Source organism: Lagopus leucura, unplaced genomic scaffold, assembly GCF_019238085.1.
Source record: "Lagopus leucura isolate 7727_CA_CO unplaced genomic scaffold, USGS_WTPT01 Super-Scaffold_100012, whole genome shotgun sequence".
In the NCBI taxonomy this organism is placed as follows: Eukaryota; Metazoa; Chordata; class Aves; order Galliformes; family Phasianidae; genus Lagopus; species Lagopus leucura.
This window is the reverse complement of record NW_024962267.1, coordinates 16,878,026-16,901,863: the sequence shown is the minus strand read 5'-3', so window position 1 is coordinate 16,901,863 and position 23,838 is coordinate 16,878,026. Positions and strand designations below refer to the sequence as shown.

Here is a 23,838-nt window from a genome sequence, read left to right as displayed (position 1 = left end):
TAACTTCTTCTGATGTATCAGATGAGCCTCCACTTTTGTTTCATCCACAGAGATGGGGGTCTAAACAAGACCAAAGGAGAGCTTATGAAACCCTTCTTACATGCAAGCAGCATCAGGTACAATCTAAAGAACATCCAAGGCATGCATGGTTCAGAAAGCAACATGCAAGCCTATACTAACAGAAAGCGATTGAGTCGTCTTGCTATTGTGAAAAGTTAAGAGCTAAAAGAAGTGAATTCCCCTGAAATGAACAAGTAAAAGGAGAAAGCCTGTGGAATACCTCATGTGTGACTTCACATCCAGCAGTTCCAGAGAGGTGACTCTGGGCTCTCCAGCCAGGTTCTGCAAAATCTTCAGCCTTGGACCACAGTGCTTGTAAAACTCAGTGCAGATATTCAGCAGTGACTCCCGCGGTCTCCTGAACTCCTCTCTAGCAATTCGTTCATCCAGTTCTTCTCGGGGAAGACCTTGGCCCTCCTCCAGTAAATGAAGGTTTTCCCTGGAAGATACAAAATGAGAAAAAAAGCATTGCATGCAGAAGAACAGGTATAAATTCTAAAACCTCTCCAGTCTGTTCTGCAGCAGATTCTTTCACCCGCAATTGAAAACAAAAAATCGTTGCACCTGTAACTAAAAAAAAAAAAAAAAGGGAAATTACCAGCTGCAAAGTCTTTTTAAGAACGAGAAAAATGAACTATCCTTTGCTATCCTCTTTTGAAAAAGGTTGCCTGTCACAGCAACGGTGGGTGAGACCCAGTGAACCTGGAAAGTGCTGCAGAACAGTTCCTCACGTCAGAGAAGGCCGAGTGAAGATTTTACTGTACCTGATAAAGTGTAGTTTGGCTCCCTGTTCTGGGTACCTGGGAAAACAGAAACGGTGCAGTTGTAAAACAGCAGCTGAGGAGTCCCTGAATTGTGCCTTGCTGCAAGGGGCTGTCAATGTTCTAGCCACTCCCCATGGACAGGATGGTAACTTTTATCACTGGAACCGTGGCTACACATAGTTAGTGACAACACTAAATAGCCTTTACCTCCTGTCTGGCAGCAAAAAAACAGACTGTCGTAGTTATTGCCTTCATTATAAAATGAAAAAACAAGGTTTTCAAGCAATTTCACTTAATAATTTTCACTCAGTGTTTGTTCTCTCACGAAACCAGAGCTCATTCGTGGGAAGAGTACCTCACAGTTTTGTTTTGTTGCCATTTTCTCTTGCTACTTTTGTTGAGAAAGTCTAACAAACCCTGCACCTCTAGGCCAACACAACCAAGTCAGGAACAGGAACCATTCTATCATTGTGAGACTGCTGTTGATGCTAGCAGATGTCTATTGCAATGACAGCAGAAGAATTAAGGGCTGGAAAATTAGAGCAGCTCAGAAATGTTTTTGGATCTGAGACTGAATGCTTGACAATGAGAAATATCTGGAAATTTAAACCAATATGTTCAAGTCACACAGCATCGGAGTCTCTACTTTTGACTGTCAGCAGATACATATTAACTGCTTTCCACAGTCAGTATACAAATAATATAAATGAGGCACTACTTTCCATTACACCACTGTAACCAGGAACATTCAGATCCTGGATTGAAAAGCAGATCGGTGTTGGTTGCACTGCTGATGCTCCAAGCCTGAATGAACCAGTGTTAAAGAGCAACAAATTGATTCCAGGAGTTACCAACCAAGATGTGCACACTTCACATCTATAAAGTGACAATAATAGCCCTTTGATGATTCATATAGAAAGAGATGTCTATCTCCCTTCAGTACAAAAGAAGACAGGGAACAACTTGGAAAGCATGACTTGCCAAAAATATATTCTTGATTTATAGCCCAGTACAGCCCAAGGTACTTGACTGGCCTATTGACTGTGCACACACCCATTATCTGTTGTTACCAACAAAAGAGAATTTAAGAAGGAATACTCTGCTCGGAATGAACAGTAACAAGCTTCCAGCCCTTGTTCTATGGCTGTATAAGTTGCCAGTAGCCTTGTTCTCACAGTAGCCTAATCTGAATGGCCAATACGAAAGGAGCAGTATTAAAGTCTGCTGGCACCCCCTTCCTTTTTCCCATTCCCTGTGCAAAGTTTTTTGTCTTGTTATATTTTTATAAACAAAGACAAGAATATTTCCAGTCATTCTTCCCGTTTTCCCATATTCTTTGCCATCTTCTCCTTTGCTACATGTAACCCCCAATAAAATAAACAAAAAAACCCAAGCCAAAATGGAGGCAAAGGCAATATAAAGAGACCACAGGAAAGGAAAAAAGGCAAAATAAATGGATGAAAAGAAAACTAGAGGAGGTGCCAACTTCTGTAGTCTCATCAGACATATAGTTTGAGGTTTTACTGCTGCTCAGTCACTCAGAACAAGGCCAGAAGGATCAAATCTTTCTGCTACCCAAATGGACTCTGTCCAGTGGCTCTTTGACAGCAGACTTGAAAGGAAGCAAAGCAGTGAATTGAAGGACATAGTTGCTCTGTCAGTGTACTGCTAGAGTGCAAAGAGGAAAACGAAAAAAGGCTATTAAGGATGAGTGCCTTCTGTTTTGATATTCTGGTCTTCTATTTAGTAACACAGTTTTAAATGAAAATTTACAGTGTTGGAGATTGTGGTTATGTCAGAAATTCAGTTCTGGGCTGTGTGCTCTTTTTATCTGATTGCTCTCTCCCACAATATCTAGAGCACCTCCTCAGACAACTGAGGAAGCACTCAGCGCAGACATTATCTTACTCCAAAGAAAATCAGAAAAGCTGCTCAGAAGGACAAGAAAGAAAGAAAAATGCACTGACTTACCTGGTGTTCACACCTGCTGACATGGTATGGTTAGCTGCCGTAGTCCCTTTATGGCCTTGGTCACATCGACTCATCTGTGGGGCTGTCATAGGCCTAGCAAAGGGAATGTGAGTAACACGCTAAAAACTGTATCTAATAAGTGCACTGAAATTCTGCTTGTGGTCTAGTGAAACCTAGCATTAACTTCACCAGTCTAAACCTCAACCATTATACAAACTAAACTCAGATATGGAGAGCTCTTGTTCACTCCTTTTCCCCAGACTGATGAGCAAAAACAATCTAGGACCTGTGAAGTGTGAGTTACCTGGTGAGAACTTCAACACTGTATAAGAGGGCCTGCAAAGAGGTGGCAAGCGCAGCCATAGCAGCAATCTCCTCACGAGCTGCTGTCACAGTCTCCACTTGAGAGGTCTGTCTCTTCAGCTTCTGCAAGTAGCAGGGAACCAATGCTTCCAAGACCATCAGCATCTGGAGGCTGGAAAAATAACCATTACTTGCTCTGTTATAAGCTGTCAATCCTGAAACTCTCATCAGGTTCAGATTCTTTCTGAAGGCCCCTGAACCTCCCACTAGCCTGTGATTTCATTGCTTCTCATTAGGTAATCAGCCTTGGGCCAAAGAAACTCTGGTATGAGGGACTTCAGGGGAAAATGAAACAGTAATACAAAGTGTCTGAACTTTCGGGTGTCCTCTGAATAAGTCATCCATCTGTGGATGTTCTTTTTTCCCTCCAAAAACTCCTTTCTTCTCTGGTTTCTTCTTAGACACTATCCTTTTTTCTTTCCCATCTCTCTGCATCTTCCTGTTCTTTCCAGCTGCCTGTTTTTGCCCTCAGGTACCTCTCTGGCAACAGTAAGCTTAAGAACAAAATGTGGCCCCCATCTAGGAATACAGCCTATTTGTTGCTGCTTGGCCTGCCACCCAGCTCAGCACTGCTTTCAGCAGCTGGCTAGAATTGGAGCTGGTGCCCTAGGAAATGCATCAACAAGCAGAAGCTTGGCCTCACAGAGAAGCGTAGTGCTTGTGTTGCTTTTCTATGTCCTCTGTTTTGATTCCTCATGCCATATGCAACTTCTAGGCCTTTTCTGAGTCTGCACAAAACAAGAAAACAGACCAGCACCTTCTGAACGACTCGGGAGCATAGGCCACCACTGTCACACATAGCTTGATGGCTTCACTGATCGAAAAGGTCAAGTCCTCGTTCCCATAGCAGAAGTCTGAGAGAATAAAACAATAGGAGAAGATAAGCACACAGACATAAGGAATATGAAAAGAGCTAGCACACTCCTTTCTTTCCCCCCATTTTCAATAGCTTGTTTCTCATGTTAACACTCCCTAATAAGCTCATGACTTTCGACAAAAATGAGCCTGTCAGATAGAACAGTGCTGAACTCCCACTTGTACCAACATCCAAGAGCACTAAGTAAGAAACGATTTTTAGTAGGTCAAATCACTGCTGAGCATGAAGGCCTACAGATGCTACTGCGGTCCTTTATCTGCTTCTTCCAAGATGTTTCCACCATACTAAAAATGACATTGATGCACCACTGGTGACAGCATCAGAAAATTCCAGGATAAAACAAAGCTTTAATACTAAGACTAATTGATCAAAATCAGTGTTATTTAAGGAATGTGCAAAATTGAAAATAAGTCAAAGATCCTTATAAAAATCAGACAAAATTATTTCCCTGCAGAGCACACAGCAGCCAACTCCTTAAATGCTGCATTGTATGGCTGACTGCCAAGAGAGACAGTGTCTTGCATACATCACACAGCCATATACATTCTGCTTTGTAATCAGGACAACTGACTGCCTGAATGGCATCCATCAGTTATTAGTCACAGTCTGCCCACAGGAGAGGATGTTTGAGTTTCCTGCCAGCATGGAACAGAGGAGAGGATGACGCTGATCTTGTCAGCATGATATAGTTTATTAGCCATCTTTATTCTTCATCCACACATGATAAAATTCAAAATGCCAGGGGCTAGCTTCAGACTAGTAGGCTCAACGCAGAAAAAGGAGCTTTGGAATAAAATAAGTGAAAAATTCCTTTCCTGCAGAAAATATCTAGTGTATGGTGGTAATAAAGTCATCCTTAAAAGATTCATGAGGCATGAGAAGCAGACATTACTGCACTCGAGGAGTAGAAAAAGAAAATAAGCTGCATCAGACACATGTTTAATCAATAAGCAGCAATACAGAATTACTGAATAAAGGATTCTTTGCTGTTACCTAATGACTTGAGAGGCTTTTCTGCTTTCACCAGCTCTAAGATGTCCAAAATGTCTGGAGTATCTCCCTCTAAGGACTGCAGCAGGTCAAACAGGCACTGAGCTGACACTCCTTTGCTGGTTCCGTTGCTCGTAGCATCCTGTTTCAACGACACGGCTGATTTTCTGAGGGCCTGTGTGCATCCTAGCAATCTTTACAGGAAGTATTGGCAACCCTTTTTGTTTTGACAAAGAGCCCACAGGGAGCACTAAGTGCTCTAAAGCAATAAGCCTTACCTGATTCAACAGATTGATGCTACAGTGGAAACAATGTGAACACTGCACACAGCTTTACTTGCCATAAAAAGCAGGTCTTAGCTGCCCTGCTAAGAAGGATGTGTGTGCTTACAGTGTATGTGCAGTCAGATTTAACAGTTCCACTTTCAATTACAATTCCATTAATAATTTTTAGCTCATTAAAATGTTAAAAATTGATTAGTGAGGATTTTAAAACGTGGCTAATCCAGTCTTGGAGCTCATATGTACTAAAACTTGGCAACAAGCTTTCTGTTCATATTACTGCATTCTAAGAAAAGATCTGTTTAAAGAGTTGCAAATTTTTGTCCTTTTGTAACACATTTTTTAATAACACATATATTTATATATACAGATATTTAAAGTGAAACTATATTGACTACCCTAGACACCAGTGGCTCATTATCTCAATATGCTGCTCAATCAACCGATGAACAGAAGTGAGAAGAAATAAGCTCAGGAAATGGTTCTGTGTAGCACCAACTGCAGTAAGGATGTGTTCAACCTGAACGGTGCTGATGCTCCAGCTGTTTTCTCCTCCTGATCTCTGATGGGAGGCTGGCTGCACACACAGGCTTCCCCACACCCAGCCTAGGGAATGGTTTCTACTCACAGGGAACTCCAGCAGAGGGGCGACACTGGCAAACAGCTGCAGAATGAAGGGCTTGCGATGCAGAACATAGAACTGGCGGCAAGCAAACTCTATGGCTTGGCGTAACTGTGGGTTGCTTTCATAGTCAGCATATACCTGAACAACCATAAAAGACATGGAAGTGCTACGTTACTCTAGTGGAAGGGTTCTTCAACTCCTAACCTCATGTTGCGTCAACTACAGCCTGATTACAAGTCAGGAGTGCTGCTGCTTGGAGAAACAGAATTATTCCATGTATCTTTCACAAGATACAATTCTCTATAGTCAACTCCAGAATGGTATATGATATGTTTCCTTTTTCTTTTTTATCCTTCACCAGAAACACACTTGATTGATACTTAGCTTCAGAGCTAGAACAAGTCCAATATTCTGTCCCGCAGAAATGCTACTAAATCAGCTCTCTTCCATTCTACACATTCATGCAGCTGATTATTCCTAATCAAGAACCTACAACAGTCCAGCCCGATCAACATTATCTGCTGGTTATTTTTTCTTTTCTTTTTCCATATTCAGACTGCATCCCCACTTTGCCAAGACAATTTGAACTCCTGAACTATCATTCAACACGCCGACAGTTCTGCCCACTTCAAAGACATTTCAAGCTTTTTAGAGTGGCATTTCCTTCAGAGCTGGCCACTGAACATGATGCCAAATAAGTGGGATTTATTTCTCAGAGATACACAAACAGCATAAATTGCTAGGAACAGTTTGACTGCGCTTCCTTCTTTTGCCCATTTCAATCGCCTGTCTGCACATCTCTGCTGGTACAAATACTTGGGAGGTTTGGAACAGAGACACTCAGAATTTTCTTAAGGTTTGCCAGATGTAATGCTGAAATTTTGTGGTAATGCAAAATTCACATTACAGCACATGCTTCTTAGAAGTTTCTCTGCAGAAATGTACTCTGTTAGCAGGCTAGCAGGCTGAAGTATATCCACATTTTTAGTACAACCACAAGCCTCTAGCATGCTTGTCACCCATGGCCTGTTACACTTGCAAGACTTAATTTACTTGAAAAAAGGGAAATGGCTAACAATATGTTAATTCCACCAAGAAAAGTGGAAGAACCTGCAGGCACCTCTGGTGGAAGTAACAATTCTTTGTAACTTCTTTTGGATAAATGCAACAGCTCTAACAGAGCTGTGACAACGTAAGGAAATTTTGAAGTTTATTCACTAACATTCAGTTCTATAACAAAGTGCTCACTCTGTAAGTCTTCCCTTGTATTTTTCATGGAAATAGCTCACCTGCAACATACTGGGGAGCACCCACTGGTACCCACTGAGGGAGAAGAGGTGGTTAAAGTGCACAGCTGTGTTGATGACTGTGGCAGCATACTGCCTCAGCAAGGCACTGTCTTCAGGGTGCAGGATCAGGGCACCATTGAAGACATTCAAGAACAGCATGATCTCATCCCCCCAGGGGAACTCGCTAGGCATGCCAAGGAACATCTCTTCCAGCAGCTTAATCCACAAGCTTTTCTGAAGAGTGTCAAGACCGAAGAGCTCTTTTCCAGCTGTGAGGGAGAAAAGGCAAGAGCAATCAACTCTGTCTATGATGGCCAGCCTCACAACACTGCAGGTTTTTCCAGAGAATCCTCCCACAAACACTGACGCTCGTTCTGCCTTTCTGAAATGAGTTCATCCATTCTGCATTTCTGCAAGTGCCTACAGGGCTTGAACCAATCTCAGCTGAAAACAAGACACATGAAGACTGATTAATGAGTATCACAGCTCATTAAACTTGCTTCCCACAGTTGGAAATTCTCTTCTTCAAATGTGAAAGAAGATCTGAGCTGAATCTTAATCTTTTAGGTGTACCAGAGATTACAGGATAATGATGCATATTTACAGTAATGCTTCTGAAAGCAAGTGTCTTTAGGGTCTGTTACAGAACAGGTCAGCACTTATCACCCTGAAACAGTGGTCTTTTTAATTCTCAAGTCAGCCTGGAAACCCTTTCACAGCAAAGTTCCTAAAGAGAGATCTGCTCTGATATCCCTGCTGCAAGATTTGCCCAATCTTCATTTAAAGTCCATTTCTTTCACAACGTGGACTTTGTGCTCTGTGAGGTCTCACACCATTTTTCTGATGTTTCAGTTTGAAAACACAGACCCAATGACAAGATGCTACTGCAAAGCATGCTGGCAAATAAAGCTCTAGAATCAAGGTTCAGAGAAATCAGTGCAAAGACTTCCATGAGAGTTACAGAAAAACTTGGGCTAGATGAGACAGAGATCCCTTTCTCAGGCAAGGTGAACTTCAAAATTTATGGGTGTTCTTGAAACTGAAGAAGCTCAGGTTCCTTCACCTCTCCTCATACGACAAGTCCCCTGGCTCCCTAACTGCCACAGGGGCCCTCCCCTACAGTCACCCTAGTTTGTGAAAAACTTCTGTGTTCTGGTGAGTACACAGCTGGACACAGTTCCAGCCGTAGCCTCGTGCATAATTTTAATACAGGATTATATTCCTGTTTACGTTCAAAGAAAGAAGTTTTGTCTGGAGGTGTTTAACTCAGCAAAGCCCTTTCCACTGTTATGCTTACAACCAACAGCTATGTATCATTTTCTCTAGGAGGAGATTTATGAGTTTCCAGCCTGTGTTTCTGTGGCAAATGAAGTGCCTCACATAAACCTTCTGAGCCGTACGCAACCACCAAAGAAAGCCATCAGAAAGCCATACCTTGGGGATCACTGAAGAGGGAGAACTCAGCATCAATGGCATTTCGGGGAAATGAAGGCAAACGGAGGAGGTCTTCCTGAAGCATCGATACGTGCGACTGCTTGTGGGCAGTAGGGATTTTCTGTGTCAATGATATGAGGAACAACACCCTCCCCACCTCTTCTAGTTTGCGAGTGAACACCTGAAAAAGAGACAAGAATCAGAATCAGTCTAATCAGAAAGCTCTCGTGTATATGTACACACACTTTTCTAGGCTAGCTTGCACGGCCTTCTCTGATGGGAGAGAAGGAGCACTCATGGTTGACAGGAATTCGATGAAATTTGAAGTGCAAGTACTGTGCCCTTCTGCAGAATTTGTATGACCAGTGTTTTTTAGCTCCATTCAGCATAGATGGACTGCATTTGCAAACAGGTTTTAACTCTTTCTATTCCAGTGTTGTAGAGGACCATGTGGGTTGTCAAACTCTTTGCAAATTTGCAATGCAGCCTTCTGTAGATCAGTGTCAACGTAAATTTTGCCTGTGTGAGTCCCAAGGTGATCAGAGGCAAAACAACTCTGAACTGTAAGCCATGCAGTAGCACTTACTCTCTGCAAGCTCTTAGAGAATAGGCAACATTATGTTGGGATGATTATCTTCCTGCTGGATTGAGGCTGGAACTTGTCTGGCCATTGCAAGTGTACGTAGGGTTCCAAAAGAAAGGTAATCATAAAACAAAGCAGATCGAATTCTCAGCTACTGTAAACCAGCGAAGTCCTGCCAACTTTGATGATGAATTCTGGTTTATACCAGCTGAGAAACTGAGTTCCATTCTACCAGCCTCTTTTGAACTTCTGAAGGGTAGGACTAACCAGGCAACTATTTTGTTTTGATTCTAATAGCAAACATAAGGCAGAGCTGTGCTCAGCAGTAGAAGCAACTGTCTTTGGAAGCAGTTTCAAGACAGCCTTCAGCTTCTGGGTTGAAGCCAAAACTCAGAGCACGTGGCTCAACGTGGGACAAAGCCCAGCCTCCCACATCCTGCAGTCACTAAGACCTTGCTCTTATGTGCACTCATTCTGGAATGGAGTGTTCAAACAGTACAACTTCTGCATGGATTGCTGCCTGGTACATAGACTCCACAGTGCTGCTTTCTTTCCCGGAGGTAGATGTTATCCAGCACCTTGCTGCATGACTACAGAGAGGCTGGCAGATGCTTGATGTACATTTTACCTTGGAAATATGTTGTCTTCCAAGTGGTCTAAATAGAAAACAATGGAATGTAAAATAATGCCCTGAGAAATCTGGACAGGCCATTCTAACGTTTTTGGATCACATAGGACATAAAAAGCCCTGGCGTACGGAACACAACTTCTAGAACCACAGTGAGAATAATTTCTGGCAGTGCAGCAACCAAAACAATTTGATGTGATTTTCAAATTTTTATAGATTTTCTACTGACAGATGCAGCACGTGAGGTATTTCCCTGTTCTGCACTACACACACATGAGATGGCATTAACAAAGTTTGCCATTATTTTAGCAGCTAGTTTCTCTAAAGCAGCTTCATATTTAATTTTTATAATGATTCCTGATGATATTTTCCTGTTTGCACGCTCCCATTACCAAGGATGCAACTACAGCAGCTGCTTTGTGGCTAGAATTGTAAGACCATTAGAACTTTTAACAATTTAACCACATTCCCCTTTCTTTTTATTTCCTGCTTAGTATCATCTTTGCAGATACAGCTAGAGCAACTTTTTCCTAAGTATTCAGATGTGTACTGCTGAGAAAACTTTGCTTTTGTGGAGAAAAAAAGCATGAGGCTTTCTACAGGCAGAGTGAACTCAATACTGCTGCCTTGCTGTCTAAGGAAATAATACTCTCAGGAGGCTGCAGCACATTAAAAGCACTGTTCTCTCCTTTAGTTTCTGTAGAGAACTCCTGGGAGCTGCAGAGCATTAGCAGGATCAGACACATTATCAAGTCATGAGGCTTTAAAATGGGGAAGACAGCGTCCTTCCAAGGGCAGAGACTCCCCTGAGGAAACAATTGCTGCTTCAGTGTCACTAGTGGTGGCTGTACTAAAAGACTTGTATCTGAGAGCAAGACAAGGAAAGACAAGGAACATTCTTTGCAGTGAGAGGACAGACTGCAAGGTAGAACAGATATTGTCTGATCCACAGCCAGATGCACTCATGAAGAAAAGGTTCTGAAAGACTCAGAGGTCATGTTTAAGAAGGCAATAAGCATCTTTTAAAGCTGAGTCAACTCACTTGTTCTGGCCAAGTGTAGGAGAATGCAAAATGATTCACCTAAAAGAAGCTGGATGGAGAGAGCGGGAGGGAATCACATTCTTATTTTTTGGCTCTTCTTAAAATACCATACACCTGTTAAACAGCACCAAGACAGATTTCATGCCAACTGCTGCTTCTCCAGCAGAGCTCTCTATCTGCATGCAGTCTGAGTGGAGGCCTTTAAAGGGGAAGGAAAGTTTTATTTACGGGAGTTGTTTACGGGCAGAGGTGTTCAGTGACAGTAAGATACCTGCTTCTGAATGAGCTCCTGACCCTTTTCTGGATGCATCTGCACCAGGTTGAGCTGGGGAGACACGGACCTCCGGAAAGGATAAATGTCACGAACATAGGTCTGCCAGGAAAGAAACAGTGAGTTTTAAACAAATGCAATTGCAACAGCGTTGTTCATTACAACAGAATACAAGGTCCTTTTTTCATCCTTTCTGAAGATTTTGGGCAGGGCATAAACAGAAGGAAAATTTGCTCTCTCTCTTTTCTGGGAAAGCTGGACATAATGCCTTAAGAGCCAAGGGACTCCACTTCTGTCACTTCATTCTTCTGTCAGACTCCAATTTTTTTACAACACGTAACTGAATCCCAGAGACGTGGTGCCTGCAGGACAGAATTCTGCTTATGGTTCCTTGTTCCCCTTCAGATAACCCTGATGTTTATAAGGGATGAGATATAAAGAACTAAGTTATCTGTACCTGGCCTTTGCCTTACCTTATTGTAATGAATGAGATTCCATCGCTTGTCCATTAAAAAGTAATGAGAAGACTGTGTTTCAGGTATGTTAAAAAACTCCAGACACTCCTGAAGTGATGAGAAACTTTCAGTTACTTATTAGCTGTCTTGTACAAACACCTCCATGTCTAAAAGAACAATATCTTTAATAATGTATAATTAAGTTTAATAAGTTAATATTAATAAGTTAATAATGTATACAGGCATAAATATGAATGTCTATCAACCTTATAGGCTCTGTGACTCTTTTCACATTAATTCCTCATTCTTTTTTTAACCATAAATTAAGTTGACATGTTCACAACAATCAAGGCAAACGGATATCACAGTCCTGGATATTGAAGTTACTTCTTTTGAGGTCTTCACACTGCATGTTTTTGTCCGGTCGTATTGCCATACAGGTATTGTAGCTTCTATTTACATACTACTTCTTTAATCAAGTTTTAGAGACAGTGGATGTACAGAGACACTACAGTTGAGACCCCTTCAAGCACTGAGGTGCATGATTCCCATTAAAACTTAATGTAGTTGGACAAATCAGAGGTTTCTACAAGTCCTTTTCTTATGTACCTTGGTTAAGTTAATCCTGAAAATAATAGGCATAAATGGGAACTGACTTCACATCTCCTAAATCCAAACATATCATAATGGCTACCAAATCATCATTTCTACTCTTTCTGATCCTAATCATTCTCTTCAGTGTTGATAAAATATAAGTCACTTCAATGACTTCTGTATTTAGCCAAGGGATAACAAGCTGCAATGTATTCAACGTACTTGCATTTGTGGGATTTTGGCTGGCTGTGATGTCAGCACATTTCTATTACCCTTTAAGATAGGATTCTGTATTCATGCAACCAAGATTTCCTCATATGGATGCAGAAATGTTTGTAACAGCAAATGTGACACTAAATCAGGAAGCTCAGGCAGAATGTATTGCTGGGATCCAGGTATGGCAAGTAAAAAAAAACATTAAACAGTCCATTCAGTTCAAAAACTCACCTTCAGAAGAGCCTCAAACTGTGTATCTTCATGAACTGGTAACTGAGTTGGTATGTCACACTCATTCTGTCCATGCACAACAAGGGTCTTTGTGCCTAAAGGAAGAAAAGCAGCTGCATTTCAAAAGACTGCCATGTAGGAAAAGTAACAATTTAAATTAACTTCTGGGCAGACAGACAATGCCTGGAACAGGTTATGTGGTGATAGCATAGGCTCACAATTCTACAGTTAATGAGAAATTGATCTGTTCCTAAAACAGGGAGCTGGCAACTTTAGCAGCGACAACTCTGGGAAAGGAACAGGCCTGAAATGTTGAATGTGTTTTTCACCAAGAAATTTCTTGCCTGACTCATGAGGTCCGAAGCTCACTGCACACTCTGCTGGGGCTCTCATGGGACTTAAGCGAAAGGTTGCATTTTACAGTAATCATCCTGCCAGGTTTTCACAACCCAATTGGCATAAAGTTCTGAGTTAAAAAGACTGTTCTTATTCATTTTGTTTGTTTGTTTCAGAGCTCTTAAAGTAGCCCTCTGAATCTCGAGGAACTAGAGGTTGAACTTCCTGACTGAATCCTCAACTCAAGCAAAAGCGACTTACGCAGTCACTCAGAGCAGGTCTAATGCAGTACTGGCAGATCTATTTTTTGGTGGGAACATCTGAACTTGGAAGTGAAAGAAGCTTAAAGACTCATTTTTTATACCTGGCATTGAGGCAGTCACCAGCAGTTTCACTTCACACTGCTCTTTCTTCATAGTCTGTTTGAGATCCTTGAAAAAAAGCCCTTCAACATAACCCACCACTTCCCAGAGGAAGGTTAGCGTGGCAGAAATGGCATCCATGCCCCACTCACAAGGAGTGCGTACAAAATACATGATCAGTCCTACCTGCAAGTAATAAGTAAGAGGAAGATCAGATAATGCACACTCTAACTGTGTAGGGCATTCCATAAACACAGAACAAGAACATGGCTCTTCTGCCTCTCCTCACTCAGAGGACAAACTCCAAATTCAAATTGTATCCTGAAAGTTCATACATAATACAGAACAATTTGCTTCTACTATTCTTTCTTTTCCTGTAGAGGATGAGGAGTGGGGGGAAAAAGTGCAATTGCAACCCAGTCTTAAAAGCCATTGTGAATGAGGAAAATGGAGAACTTCTCCATTATAAGACTCCGTGTACCTTCTGCTTCTACGTGCCACACAGACACCTGACAAACACTGGAAGGCTCCCAGAGTTGTATAGGTCTTGCCTGTTTTTTCAGAACTTAATCAAAAGAACTCCAACAAATGCATTTTCTATGACTATAAAAGAAGCTTATAATTTATTCCAATGAGACCATTCACAACCAAAGCACTTTCTGAATGAATATTAAGTAAAACAATAAATGATTTCTGCCTCCTGTTTGTCTAAAATTCATCATTAGTGACTCAACACAGAAATTCAGGACAGGGAGTGCAGAGGGTTAATAGAAAGCTAAAGATTCCTTCTCCTCTCCCTTTAAGGAACAAAAGGCTGGTACAAGTAATTTGCATCTAGAGCCAGAAGCAGATATGACCTGTAAATGAACAGTTACAGACCATTTATTTCCTTGCAGATTGTGGCATTAACTTCCTAAGACACAGACAGAGGTAAGATTATGGGCTGCACAGTTGACCCCCAAGCTACTTACCAAGTAATTAAAGAGGATATGAGATGTCTGCGCAGGAAAGTCCCCAATATTCAACAAAAGCTTTCTTAACATATACATTAGCTCATCCTGGAAAAAGAGCAAATGCTTTTTCTTTCCATCACAAAATAGAAAATGGATTTCTCCCTTTTGTCTTCCCCAGCTTTGTTCATTAACCATTTTTTTTTTATCCCTTTGTTCAGCTCTGTCTGTTGGTGCATGAAATAGAACTCTCTGCTTGCGACTGCTCTTCTATTTCCCAAAATAAGACCCAAGGCACAGCACCCAGGCCAACGTCTGCCTTTTTCATCAGAGAAAGGACATTACTGTCATTTATCCTGATTGTATTATCCTGATTCTGCACTATTCTCCCTGTGATTATACCAACTCTTGCTTATTACAACAAATGGTTACGTAGTTAAATTTTACAGAGATGCTGTGAAATCCAGCACAGCTCAACTCAGCAGTTGTGAATGCTAGATAGGTGATGGGGAACAAATCTAACTTTCCTTCCTTAAGAAGCTTAAGGTGGGAAGGAAGCAGGAAGGGAGTTTCACAGTCAGCCAAGGACAGGCAGACTGAGAGACATTGCCACTCCCACCTTTGAGAGAAAACAGAACAAGGTGGCATGGGTGGAGGTGATATCTTTGATAGAAAGGGTTGCGCTTCATTAAACATCTGTTCAAGGCTAACTTAGAACAAGCCACGTCCTTAGTGGTGGTAAATGAGCTGTGTCCCATTTACATCAATGAACAGAAATTGAAGCCAGATGAAGATTTTGAGTAGCAAATCTACTTCTCCAGTCACTGCCCACAGAGGGATTCTGGTTGCTGTGCACCCCTGCTCTAAGCAATACCTAAGTCTGCCAGAGAGAAGATGTTCACCTGCCGGTTGCTTATTGTGAGCTTCTCAAGGAAATGGCGCAGAACTGTAGAGGGATCTTCAATCAAGCAGTTCCACAGGACCTGCTGAGCCACAGCACTCACTATAAAAAAAGAAAACATAGTCAGAACTCTCTCCCTTGGAAAAGCCTTGAAATGATGCACTTAAACGCAAATGTTCCTAACCTACTACATTTATCATGTTTGTACTGAAATACACAGAGTTACTTTGAGGTACTAGGACTTGGCTCACCACTGCAGTCAGTTCAAGCAACAATGACAAGTCTAACACTTGAACCTTCCCTAGGTTCTGGTGACAGGACAAGTAGCACTTCACCACTGTGATCAGGGAAATAACTGGATTCATAACTCCAGATGAGCAAACAAGCCAACTAAAAATATTATTTTGTTTGTACATGGAAACTGCACTTCATGGTGATTCATGGAGTGACTTTATCTGGTGTTAATGGGCAACATTAGGTGATCAGCAGGGGATTGTGCTGATTATCAACTCCCCAAAGTGGAATTAATTGTAACCTTGTGAAGATTAACAACACGAGAGAGAATTAGTCATTGTTTTGTTTTCAGCACTCATATCTTGATCACAAAACAACACCCTAATTCAGTGACTGACTATACCCACTCAACACTGAAAAAAAGAAAATGTCATAAAGTTCTGTTTGCAATCAGCTAACATTATGAGTGACAAAAAAGGAAGGACAAAAGTCCACCATCTCTAAACATTTAAGAGAAAGAAATAAAGAAGGACCTATTATTACTTTACAAATAAGTCACCGACCATAAAGCAAATATTAGAGCTGTGTATAACTGGTTTTCTATTTGTCATAGGATCAAAGAAATAATGCTGAGAACAGACCTCTGGAGGTCTCTAGTTAAAACTCTGCTTGGAGCAGGACTGTCACCAGCATTACATTATGTCAACTGTGGCTTTGTCTAGCCAAGACAAAGCCTGCTGTGGATGGAGACAAATGCAGATTCCAATGAGACTACACTATGCCCCTGGTAGAGAATTTATTTTCTAATTTGCATCTTGAACTTCCCAAGATGCAGCTTATATAGCAGCATTCCTCTAGCTGTTTGTTTCCTGTTTGCCACACAAAACAAGCTCAGCTTCACAGTCAGTTCTCACAAAACATGTGTTTTAGATCTTTCTGTTCTGGTATCCCACTACATTCCTTCCAGCTTCTCAACATCTCTGTAGAACTGGGGGCTTTTTAGGGCCCCTCAAAATACCAACAAACCTTCAAGATCTAACAACAAATGAAAAAAAAAAAAATGTTGCTCATCTATTAGTGAATAGTTTGTGAGAATTGGTTACTCACAAGGTTGGTAACAAATATATATACTCATGACAATATACAGCACATACTACTTCTATGAAAAATGAACTGTGAGCAAATACAGGGTTGTATTACTTCTTTCACTCTAGTTATGGCACCTAGCAAATGTAAACATTGTAATTACTGGCTGCTTCTGCCACTTCTAATCAAGAATGACTTGAAATGTAATCTAGTTCAGTACCAGCTACTCCATCTTCCCGGACTTCCCCATCTTCCATCAAATGGACAATGGGGAGTACTGCTGCACAGATGCATGCTGGAAACACAGCTTGCGGTGGTTGTGGCACATGATGGTTTGGAGTATGCTCTGTAGTATGTTCTTCATCTGGAGTACAAAGAAGACAAGAAGGTGAGTGTTTGTGAATGAGCTGTGACATCATACAGGCAGGTCAGACAGATGTTTGCGTTAGTGCTGTATAAACAGAACAAAATGGCAGGCTATATCTGATCACTGTGCATGCACAACAAGCTTACTACTATTTCCAAGAAGAAATTGAGCCTTTGGTCTACGTTCTGCCCAAGAACTTTAATTAGCTTATTATAAATTGGTTCAAGCCTGGGAATACATTCAGCAAAATGTAACGCCATTAATGCCATCAGCTTTATTGATCACAGGTTTCCAGTGAATGAAATGCTAGGAAAGGATACTCCACAGTGACTTCAACCTACCTTCTGCACTGACTGCTGACCGCACTGACCAGACAGAGCCACGACGGAAAGAGTAGTTCCTATGAGATGTACTGGAGGTGCAGGAAGGACTCACAGAGAGACGGCGGGAGGCCAGGTTGGCAACTTCTTCTACTGACAAAGAGAATGGGAAATGTCAGTCCAAATCCAGCTGACAGACTTTAGGCACCTTTCAAAAGGAGAGCACTTGCAACCAAGCTGGAACATTGAAAATTCAAGTCAGGTAACACTAGAACAACTTAAGACCTATGAAGATCAAGTAACCACTTCACTCATGCTTTGGGAACCAGCTAAGCACTGATCCATAATAGTGTGCGGTGACTTGGTGAGTCATATTTTAACTGAGCTGTCTCTTCATGTACATCCTATTAACCACCTTTGTTCTTAGTTTCTTGGTTCTTAAGTTCTTAGTTCTAAGTTCTTAGTTTTACTGAGAATTGCAAATTCTGCACAAGTGTCTCCCAAAACATATCTAGATCCAGTGGTTGTTCAACACCTTTCTAGAGATATTAAAATGATTCAGTGCTAGTACTTGTCCAGTCTCTAAGGTGGTGACCATACCAAAGCAGGGACTTTGCTACTACTAACAACAGCTTTTTCTTGGACGTCACATCCCTAAGCTGTGCTGTATGTTGGTAGCAGGTGCTCTCAGTTTCCTGGAAGGCAGTTTCTGGCCCTGGGGCACACCTTCTTCTTCCTGCTCTGAGCTTGGTGTGCAGGTTGGCTCATAGCAGGCCTCCTGAGTGATGGGGATAGCAGTGATGAGACTGGCTTCCCGACCCAAGCGCTTCTTCTCTTCCTCCTGCTGCAGGTTCTTCAGGATGTGCTCTGCTCGCTGATGGGAACGAGACACTGCCCTGGCTGAAAACGATTTCTGTTAGGAAGAAGAGAGAAGAGACATAACTCGACACTATTAGTTATGATACACATATTCTGTGTGTTCCACCAAGGTCCTTAATGACATTCAGCAACTCGGTTTCTAAATAAAATCAAAGTCACACTAGCTGAACAGATGCACCAGGAGCTACATGTATAATAGGTCTCATCCTTCTGAGACACCACACAAAACAAGACAGAAAACTGGAAAACAGTTTGAGTGAACTTATCCTTTGGAGAGACAGCAACTGTGCTCCTAAGATCTGAGTTGCTGTCTCTTGTGGGCACATGATGTACACTACAGCATCTCCTCGATCAAACAGACAGAAGAAAGTTATGTCCACATAGAACATTCTGTGCCCCACGTGGACAATATATTCATTAGATCTTCTCCAGCTAAGGACAACAAGAAAACTTGAGAGTTTTGTCTGCACCTTTAGGCTTCAGCTTCGCCCAGGCCCTTACTGAGAAACTGCAATGCTCAGTCTCATGACATCTCTGCTTACCGACTGGTCTTCATTGATAGGATCTTGTACGCTCCCACTGCACTGAGGGACCCAGGGAGGATCAAACATTGGCACAGAGGGCATCCCCAGAACAGGAGAAGGCAAAGTGAAGTTTATACTTGGAGGAGGGATCTAAACAAAACCACAAAGTTTGTTACAGCACACAAATATTAATGCCTGTAGTGCTAATTAAAGGGTACCTCACTATAAAATAAGACCACATTGACAAATCTCATTCTGTATCTGTTTTTCTGGACCTCATTATGTGTTCCCCAGTGCACTCGTCCCATTTTATATAGGAATTCCAACACCACCTATACCTAGGTATATGAATGAGATGACCATTTTTTTTCCTAAACAGATTTTGAGGCAATTTCATGTTAGCATGTCATAACACATCTATCCTACAAGACAAGCCACAAACGGTGACATTGTGTTTCACGTATTCTATCTACCTTAAAGATCTGTTGAGCTCCTTCTTCCATCCTAGGCCAGACTTGATAACGAAACCTCCAGAGCGTGTGAAATTTGAGAATGGCATTCAGTCTTTGCACTGTCTCTGGGTGGTGAAATTCGGACATCAGCATGTCAGAAACAGCCTCTGGCACTTTCACAGCACATAGCAGGAACATGGCAGCTGCAGGGAGAGAACATCAGATCATCTGTTTCCCTTATTAATGTGTTTACTTGGCAGGAAAAATTGCAGCTGTACAAACCCTAATCAGAAAGAAACCCTGATTCCAAAAATGAGATCAGCAGTCTACTAAGCTTAGCAAAACTTGTACTGCACCATGAAACAAAAACGTCTATGATTTTATCTTTTGGAGCCATACAGCATTATGCTTGTAAGAAGTTCTGTCAAACCTACTTTTAAAACGAAACACAGCTCTGCCCTTGTTACTAACACTCAGTCACAACTGATATAAAATAAGAAGCATCTCTTGATGTAACAGGACTAACTCAGCTTGGCTTTCTAAAGTTTCACTTCTGATTGCTTCCTGTGGTGATTGGTAAAGGAGAGTTTAACAACTCAGAGCAGGAGCAAATGGCTCAGTGGAAGACCCACAAGTCAGTTGTCATGGAATAGAAACAAAAAGAATGGCTCTTACGTAACTGCAATGGTTACAGTCTGCCTACAAGAGAAAATAGTGCTGCTATGAATTGGGAGACAAAGAGCAAGGTCACAATGGAAGACAACAGAACAGAAGTTGAGGTGGCCCTCTGTTATTTCATTAGAGCATATCTGAATATAAACAGAACAACTCCCAACTCCAGCCCTGTGGAGGCCAATTAATTTAGGTGTATATCAAGGAGCACTGAGCAGGAAGCAAGAGAACAGTGCTGCTGTGGGTGGTTGGTGTGTGTGAGTACTCATGACCAGTAGCTGAGCAAAGATCACTGGAGATAATTTCTCTTTGGGAGTAATTCTTCCATGGTAGAAAAAGAACAATTACCATCTTGTTCACATTTACTTAGCAGATGCCAGGCATGAAAGCTGTACTGACAGAAGGCAATCTGAACACATGCAGAAAAGCAAGGCTGACCTTTGACTGCTTAGGTACTGCCTTGCACTGCAAAGGCTTCCAGTTCTGCTACAAAATCCTGCTTCAAATCTGTACAGTCCATCCTGCTTCACCAGCAGAGACAACCTTTCTACTCTTTGGCGTTTTAACTGCATCAGGTCTTAGAAGGACTGATTTGAAACCGCCAGTTCGCAATGAAAGGTTTCCAAAACCCCGAATAAGAGATTCAGCCTGGAAAGGAGCCAGTAGATGGTGCTGTTGTACAGCAACACAGGATTTCCTTTCATCCAGCTTGCAGATAGCGACATTGGGAGCGTTCACGTTTGACCCTGATTGAACGTAAATCATGGCAGGGCTGAAATCACTCGATACTAAACAACTACTACAGTCTCTCAGGTGGATTTCAATCGTCCCTCGAGGAAGAGGAAGAAGAGGAAGATGTATCAGGTTGCACTGGAGGGGCAGGCAAATAGCACTCAGAAAGAGAAGTCTTAGTAAGGTTTTGATAAAGTAGTAGTCAAAATTATTTTCCTAGAAAGCAGTCTGAAGGGGGGGGGGGAAAAGAAGTGCAGCCTCAAGCAGCTTGCTTCTCTTCTTTATTTTGCTCCTCTCTTCCTGTTTGCACATTTGGTCTAGTGCACTGCGTTTTCGTAGTGAGGTGTCTATAGCACGGGGGCTACAAGGTGGCCTCTGGGAGAAGAGAGACCAGGGCCACCGCCATGCTGGACAGAGCCATTTCTAGATGGCTCAAAGATCCATCTAGAACCAATGAGCTGGTCATGCCTCTGCGCTTATGTGTTTAAGAAAGGGTAAAAGTTCTTGTGCAGCAGCTGCAAGAGAAATGATGAGAAAAACAAGCCTGCAGACACCAAGGTCAGTGAAGAAGGAGGGGAGGAGATGCTCCAGGTACTGGAGAAGATTCCCTGCCCCATGGAGAAAACAATGGTGGCATATGCTGTCCTCTTGCAGCCCATGGTGTACCACATCAGAGCAGATACACACAGTGCAGCTCATGGAGGACCCCACACTGCGGCAGATGGATACATGCTAAAGGAAACTGCAGTCCATGGGGAGCCCACACAAAAGCAGCATCCTACTAAGATCTGCAGCCTGTGGAGAGGAGCCCATGCTGGAATATGTATTCTGGCAGGAACTGCAGCCTGTGGGGGAGCTGTGCTGGAGCAGTCCATTCAAAAAGAACTCAGCCTATTATACAGACCCATTCTGGAGCAGTTTTTGAACTGCAGTCTGTAGGAAGGGCCCGTGCTAGAATAGTTCATGAAAGACTATATGCCACAGATTGGACCCAGCACAGAAATATGGGAAAAGGGTGAAAAGGAAGGAACAGCAAAGGGTTTTGAACTTACTACAGCTCCATCCCTCTTCCCCCTGCAGGGAGTAGGAGAATGTAGAAAAGTCATGAGTGAAGTTGAGCTTGGAAGGAAGGTGGAGAAAGAGAAGGCAGTTTTAGTTTCTTCTTGGTACCCACCATTCTACTATGTCATTAATTATCAATGAAGTAAGTCAATTTTACTCAAGTTAAGTCTGTTTGCTTGTGACAGGTAAGCAATCTCTCTCTGTCCTTATTTTGACCTTCATTTTTCCCCTCTTACTTTCTCCCCTTGCTGAGGAGTGAGAGAGTGGCTTGCTGGGCACCTGAGGCAATGAAAAAGACTGTGCTGGGTTAACCTCGAAACACAGAATCATAGAATCACAGAATGGCCCAGGTTGGAAGGGACCTCAAGGATCATCAAACTCCAACATCCGTGCCACATGCAGGGCCACCAACCTCCCCATTTAATACTAGAGCAGGCTGCCCAGGGCCCCATCCAACCTGGCCTTGAACACCTCCAGGGATGGACGGGGCATCCACAGCCTCTCTGGGCAGCTGTTTCAGCACCTCACCACTCTGCCCATGAAGAAATTCCCCTTGATATCCAACCTAAATCCTCCCTCCTTCAACTTAAAACCACTTCCCCTTGTCCTGCCGTTATCTACCCTTGAAAGAGTTGACCTTGCCTGGTCTCTAGTCAAGATAGAAATAGCTTAATGAAAGCAAAACAAAGGCAACATACCAAATGCTTGAGCAAACTCTGAATTGATTATATTGCTGTATTTCCTCTGCATAGAAATCCTGCTAAACACAAATTACCAGTTGTGGTTTTCTCTGCTTGTTGACCATAAACAGGGCTGTGCAGATTGTCTTCCTGGAGCTTCTGACCACCTCTTTTGTATAGAGCACAAAAGCACAGGAAGGTCTGCAAAAACCAAATAGCCCTAACAAAATCCTTGATGTCATTAAGACCTCCTCCACTAGACAGCTGTCTTGCAGGGCCTTGTAACCTGCTGTGAGTTGAGCTGTCTGCTAGATAGGCTGACTGTTTTTGTTCCCTTACCTGCTGCTCCAGCCATGTGCTCATCCACACTGAGCAGGAGCTCCCATGCTGCAGGATGGATGTCCCCATACATTTCCTCAGTGAGGACAGGAGCTGCCTTGATTAGCAGTGACAAAGGTGCAGGGGAGAGGCTCATAACCTGTAAAAATATTTACAAATAGAAGCGTCACAACCTACAGCTGAGCTGTGCCATCCGTCTTCAGTGAACACTGTCACATTTTTAACAATTACCCTAGTTTTGGACAGCACTTTATCTGGCTGATAGCTTCTAGTTTCAGTCATTTCAGATAATGTTCCACAGAAGAACATTGCTTTCAACCTTCACTAAATCAGCAGTTCTGAGTCTGATGCTACTCACTTAGGTCACAAAACATGGATAAAGAGGACAAAAGGAATGGAAAACTCTTCCAAGATGGTGCACATACACTGATGTCAATCCATGAAAATTTCAGACAACCAAGAATTGCCCATTACTTCTTCAAGAGCACTGAACAAGAAAGAACAAAAGAAACTTCCTGTACACTGACAGGTTGCATCTAAATGGATTCGTGGTTTTTCCTCTGTTTTATTTTCTGTGTCCCAGTCTTGATGCATTTATCCCTATGGGAAGCCATGGATGTTGATCAACATTTAATGGACCTATATCTTTCAAGGATTCTTTGCCAGGAGTTCCCCTAAAAAGCTTAAATTTAGCATTACTCATCTCATGAAAACATGCACGTCTGAACTAATCCACACTCAAGAACAACAGTTCTTTCCATCATATGGGCTTCATGATCCATACACATTTTCCTTCTAGTTGCAGCCTGACCCAACATCTGTGTAGCAACCTCCCCAACCAGTGTATGGCCTTGCTTAGTCAGTACCTGGTGCCTAATGTATTTTAACATTCCAGAGTCCTTCTTTCCTTCCAAGTTGATATCAATCACTCTCTTTTTTAAAGAGGGAGTTCTGAGGCATGACTTGTCTGAGCACTGAAAAGGAAAAAAGAAAAAAATAAGTGTTCTCATTTTGATTTCCTGAAGTGTGGAAAGGGAGATCACGTACAAGAGGAATTTCCATACACTAGAAGCTGCCAAGTACCAGAGGTGCAGCACCAAGCCCTTTCCTGTGCTAGCGACAGGCCTAGTATCAGTGAGATGACATCCCATTTTCTTCTCTTTTTAACACTGCTTTTCCCAATAAAAGCTTGAAGAAGACAATAAACCCAGGGAGGACTGAGAACGTTCCTTGTGTAATCTTCACAGGTGACACTCGTGTATTTTAGG

The 23,838-nt window shown here is 42.2% G+C and overlaps 1 protein-coding gene across 3 annotated transcripts in view; it reads right to left on the bottom strand.

The window, feature by feature from the left end:
* UNC80 (unc-80 homolog, NALCN channel complex subunit) overlaps nucleotides 1–23,838 on the bottom strand; it is a 119,030-nt gene that overhangs the window by 27,715 nt on the left and 67,477 nt on the right. For all 3 annotated transcript variants that reach the window (XM_042874555.1, XM_042874554.1, XM_042874556.1), the window contains 22 exons: nucleotides 23,437–23,544; nucleotides 22,571–22,709; nucleotides 19,107–19,288; nucleotides 18,652–18,783; nucleotides 17,957–18,143; nucleotides 17,252–17,383; nucleotides 16,764–16,907; nucleotides 15,225–15,325; nucleotides 14,344–14,430; nucleotides 13,375–13,558; nucleotides 12,675–12,769; nucleotides 11,652–11,741; nucleotides 11,179–11,280; nucleotides 8,655–8,835; nucleotides 7,221–7,489; nucleotides 5,935–6,069; nucleotides 5,029–5,167; nucleotides 3,916–4,012; nucleotides 3,100–3,270; nucleotides 2,796–2,888; nucleotides 825–860; nucleotides 281–499 (listed from right to left, as the gene is read on the bottom strand). In XM_042874555.1, coding sequence (XP_042730489.1) covers nucleotides 281–499; nucleotides 825–860; nucleotides 2,796–2,888; nucleotides 3,100–3,270; nucleotides 3,916–4,012; nucleotides 5,029–5,167; nucleotides 5,935–6,069; nucleotides 7,221–7,489; nucleotides 8,655–8,835; nucleotides 11,179–11,280; nucleotides 11,652–11,741; nucleotides 12,675–12,769; nucleotides 13,375–13,558; nucleotides 14,344–14,430; nucleotides 15,225–15,325; nucleotides 16,764–16,907; nucleotides 17,252–17,383; nucleotides 17,957–18,143; nucleotides 18,652–18,783; nucleotides 19,107–19,288; nucleotides 22,571–22,709; nucleotides 23,437–23,544 — 3,023 coding nt within the window. The remainder of the gene's footprint in view (nucleotides 1–280; nucleotides 500–824; nucleotides 861–2,795; nucleotides 2,889–3,099; nucleotides 3,271–3,915; nucleotides 4,013–5,028; nucleotides 5,168–5,934; nucleotides 6,070–7,220; nucleotides 7,490–8,654; nucleotides 8,836–11,178; nucleotides 11,281–11,651; nucleotides 11,742–12,674; nucleotides 12,770–13,374; nucleotides 13,559–14,343; nucleotides 14,431–15,224; nucleotides 15,326–16,763; nucleotides 16,908–17,251; nucleotides 17,384–17,956; nucleotides 18,144–18,651; nucleotides 18,784–19,106; nucleotides 19,289–22,570; nucleotides 22,710–23,436; nucleotides 23,545–23,838) is intronic.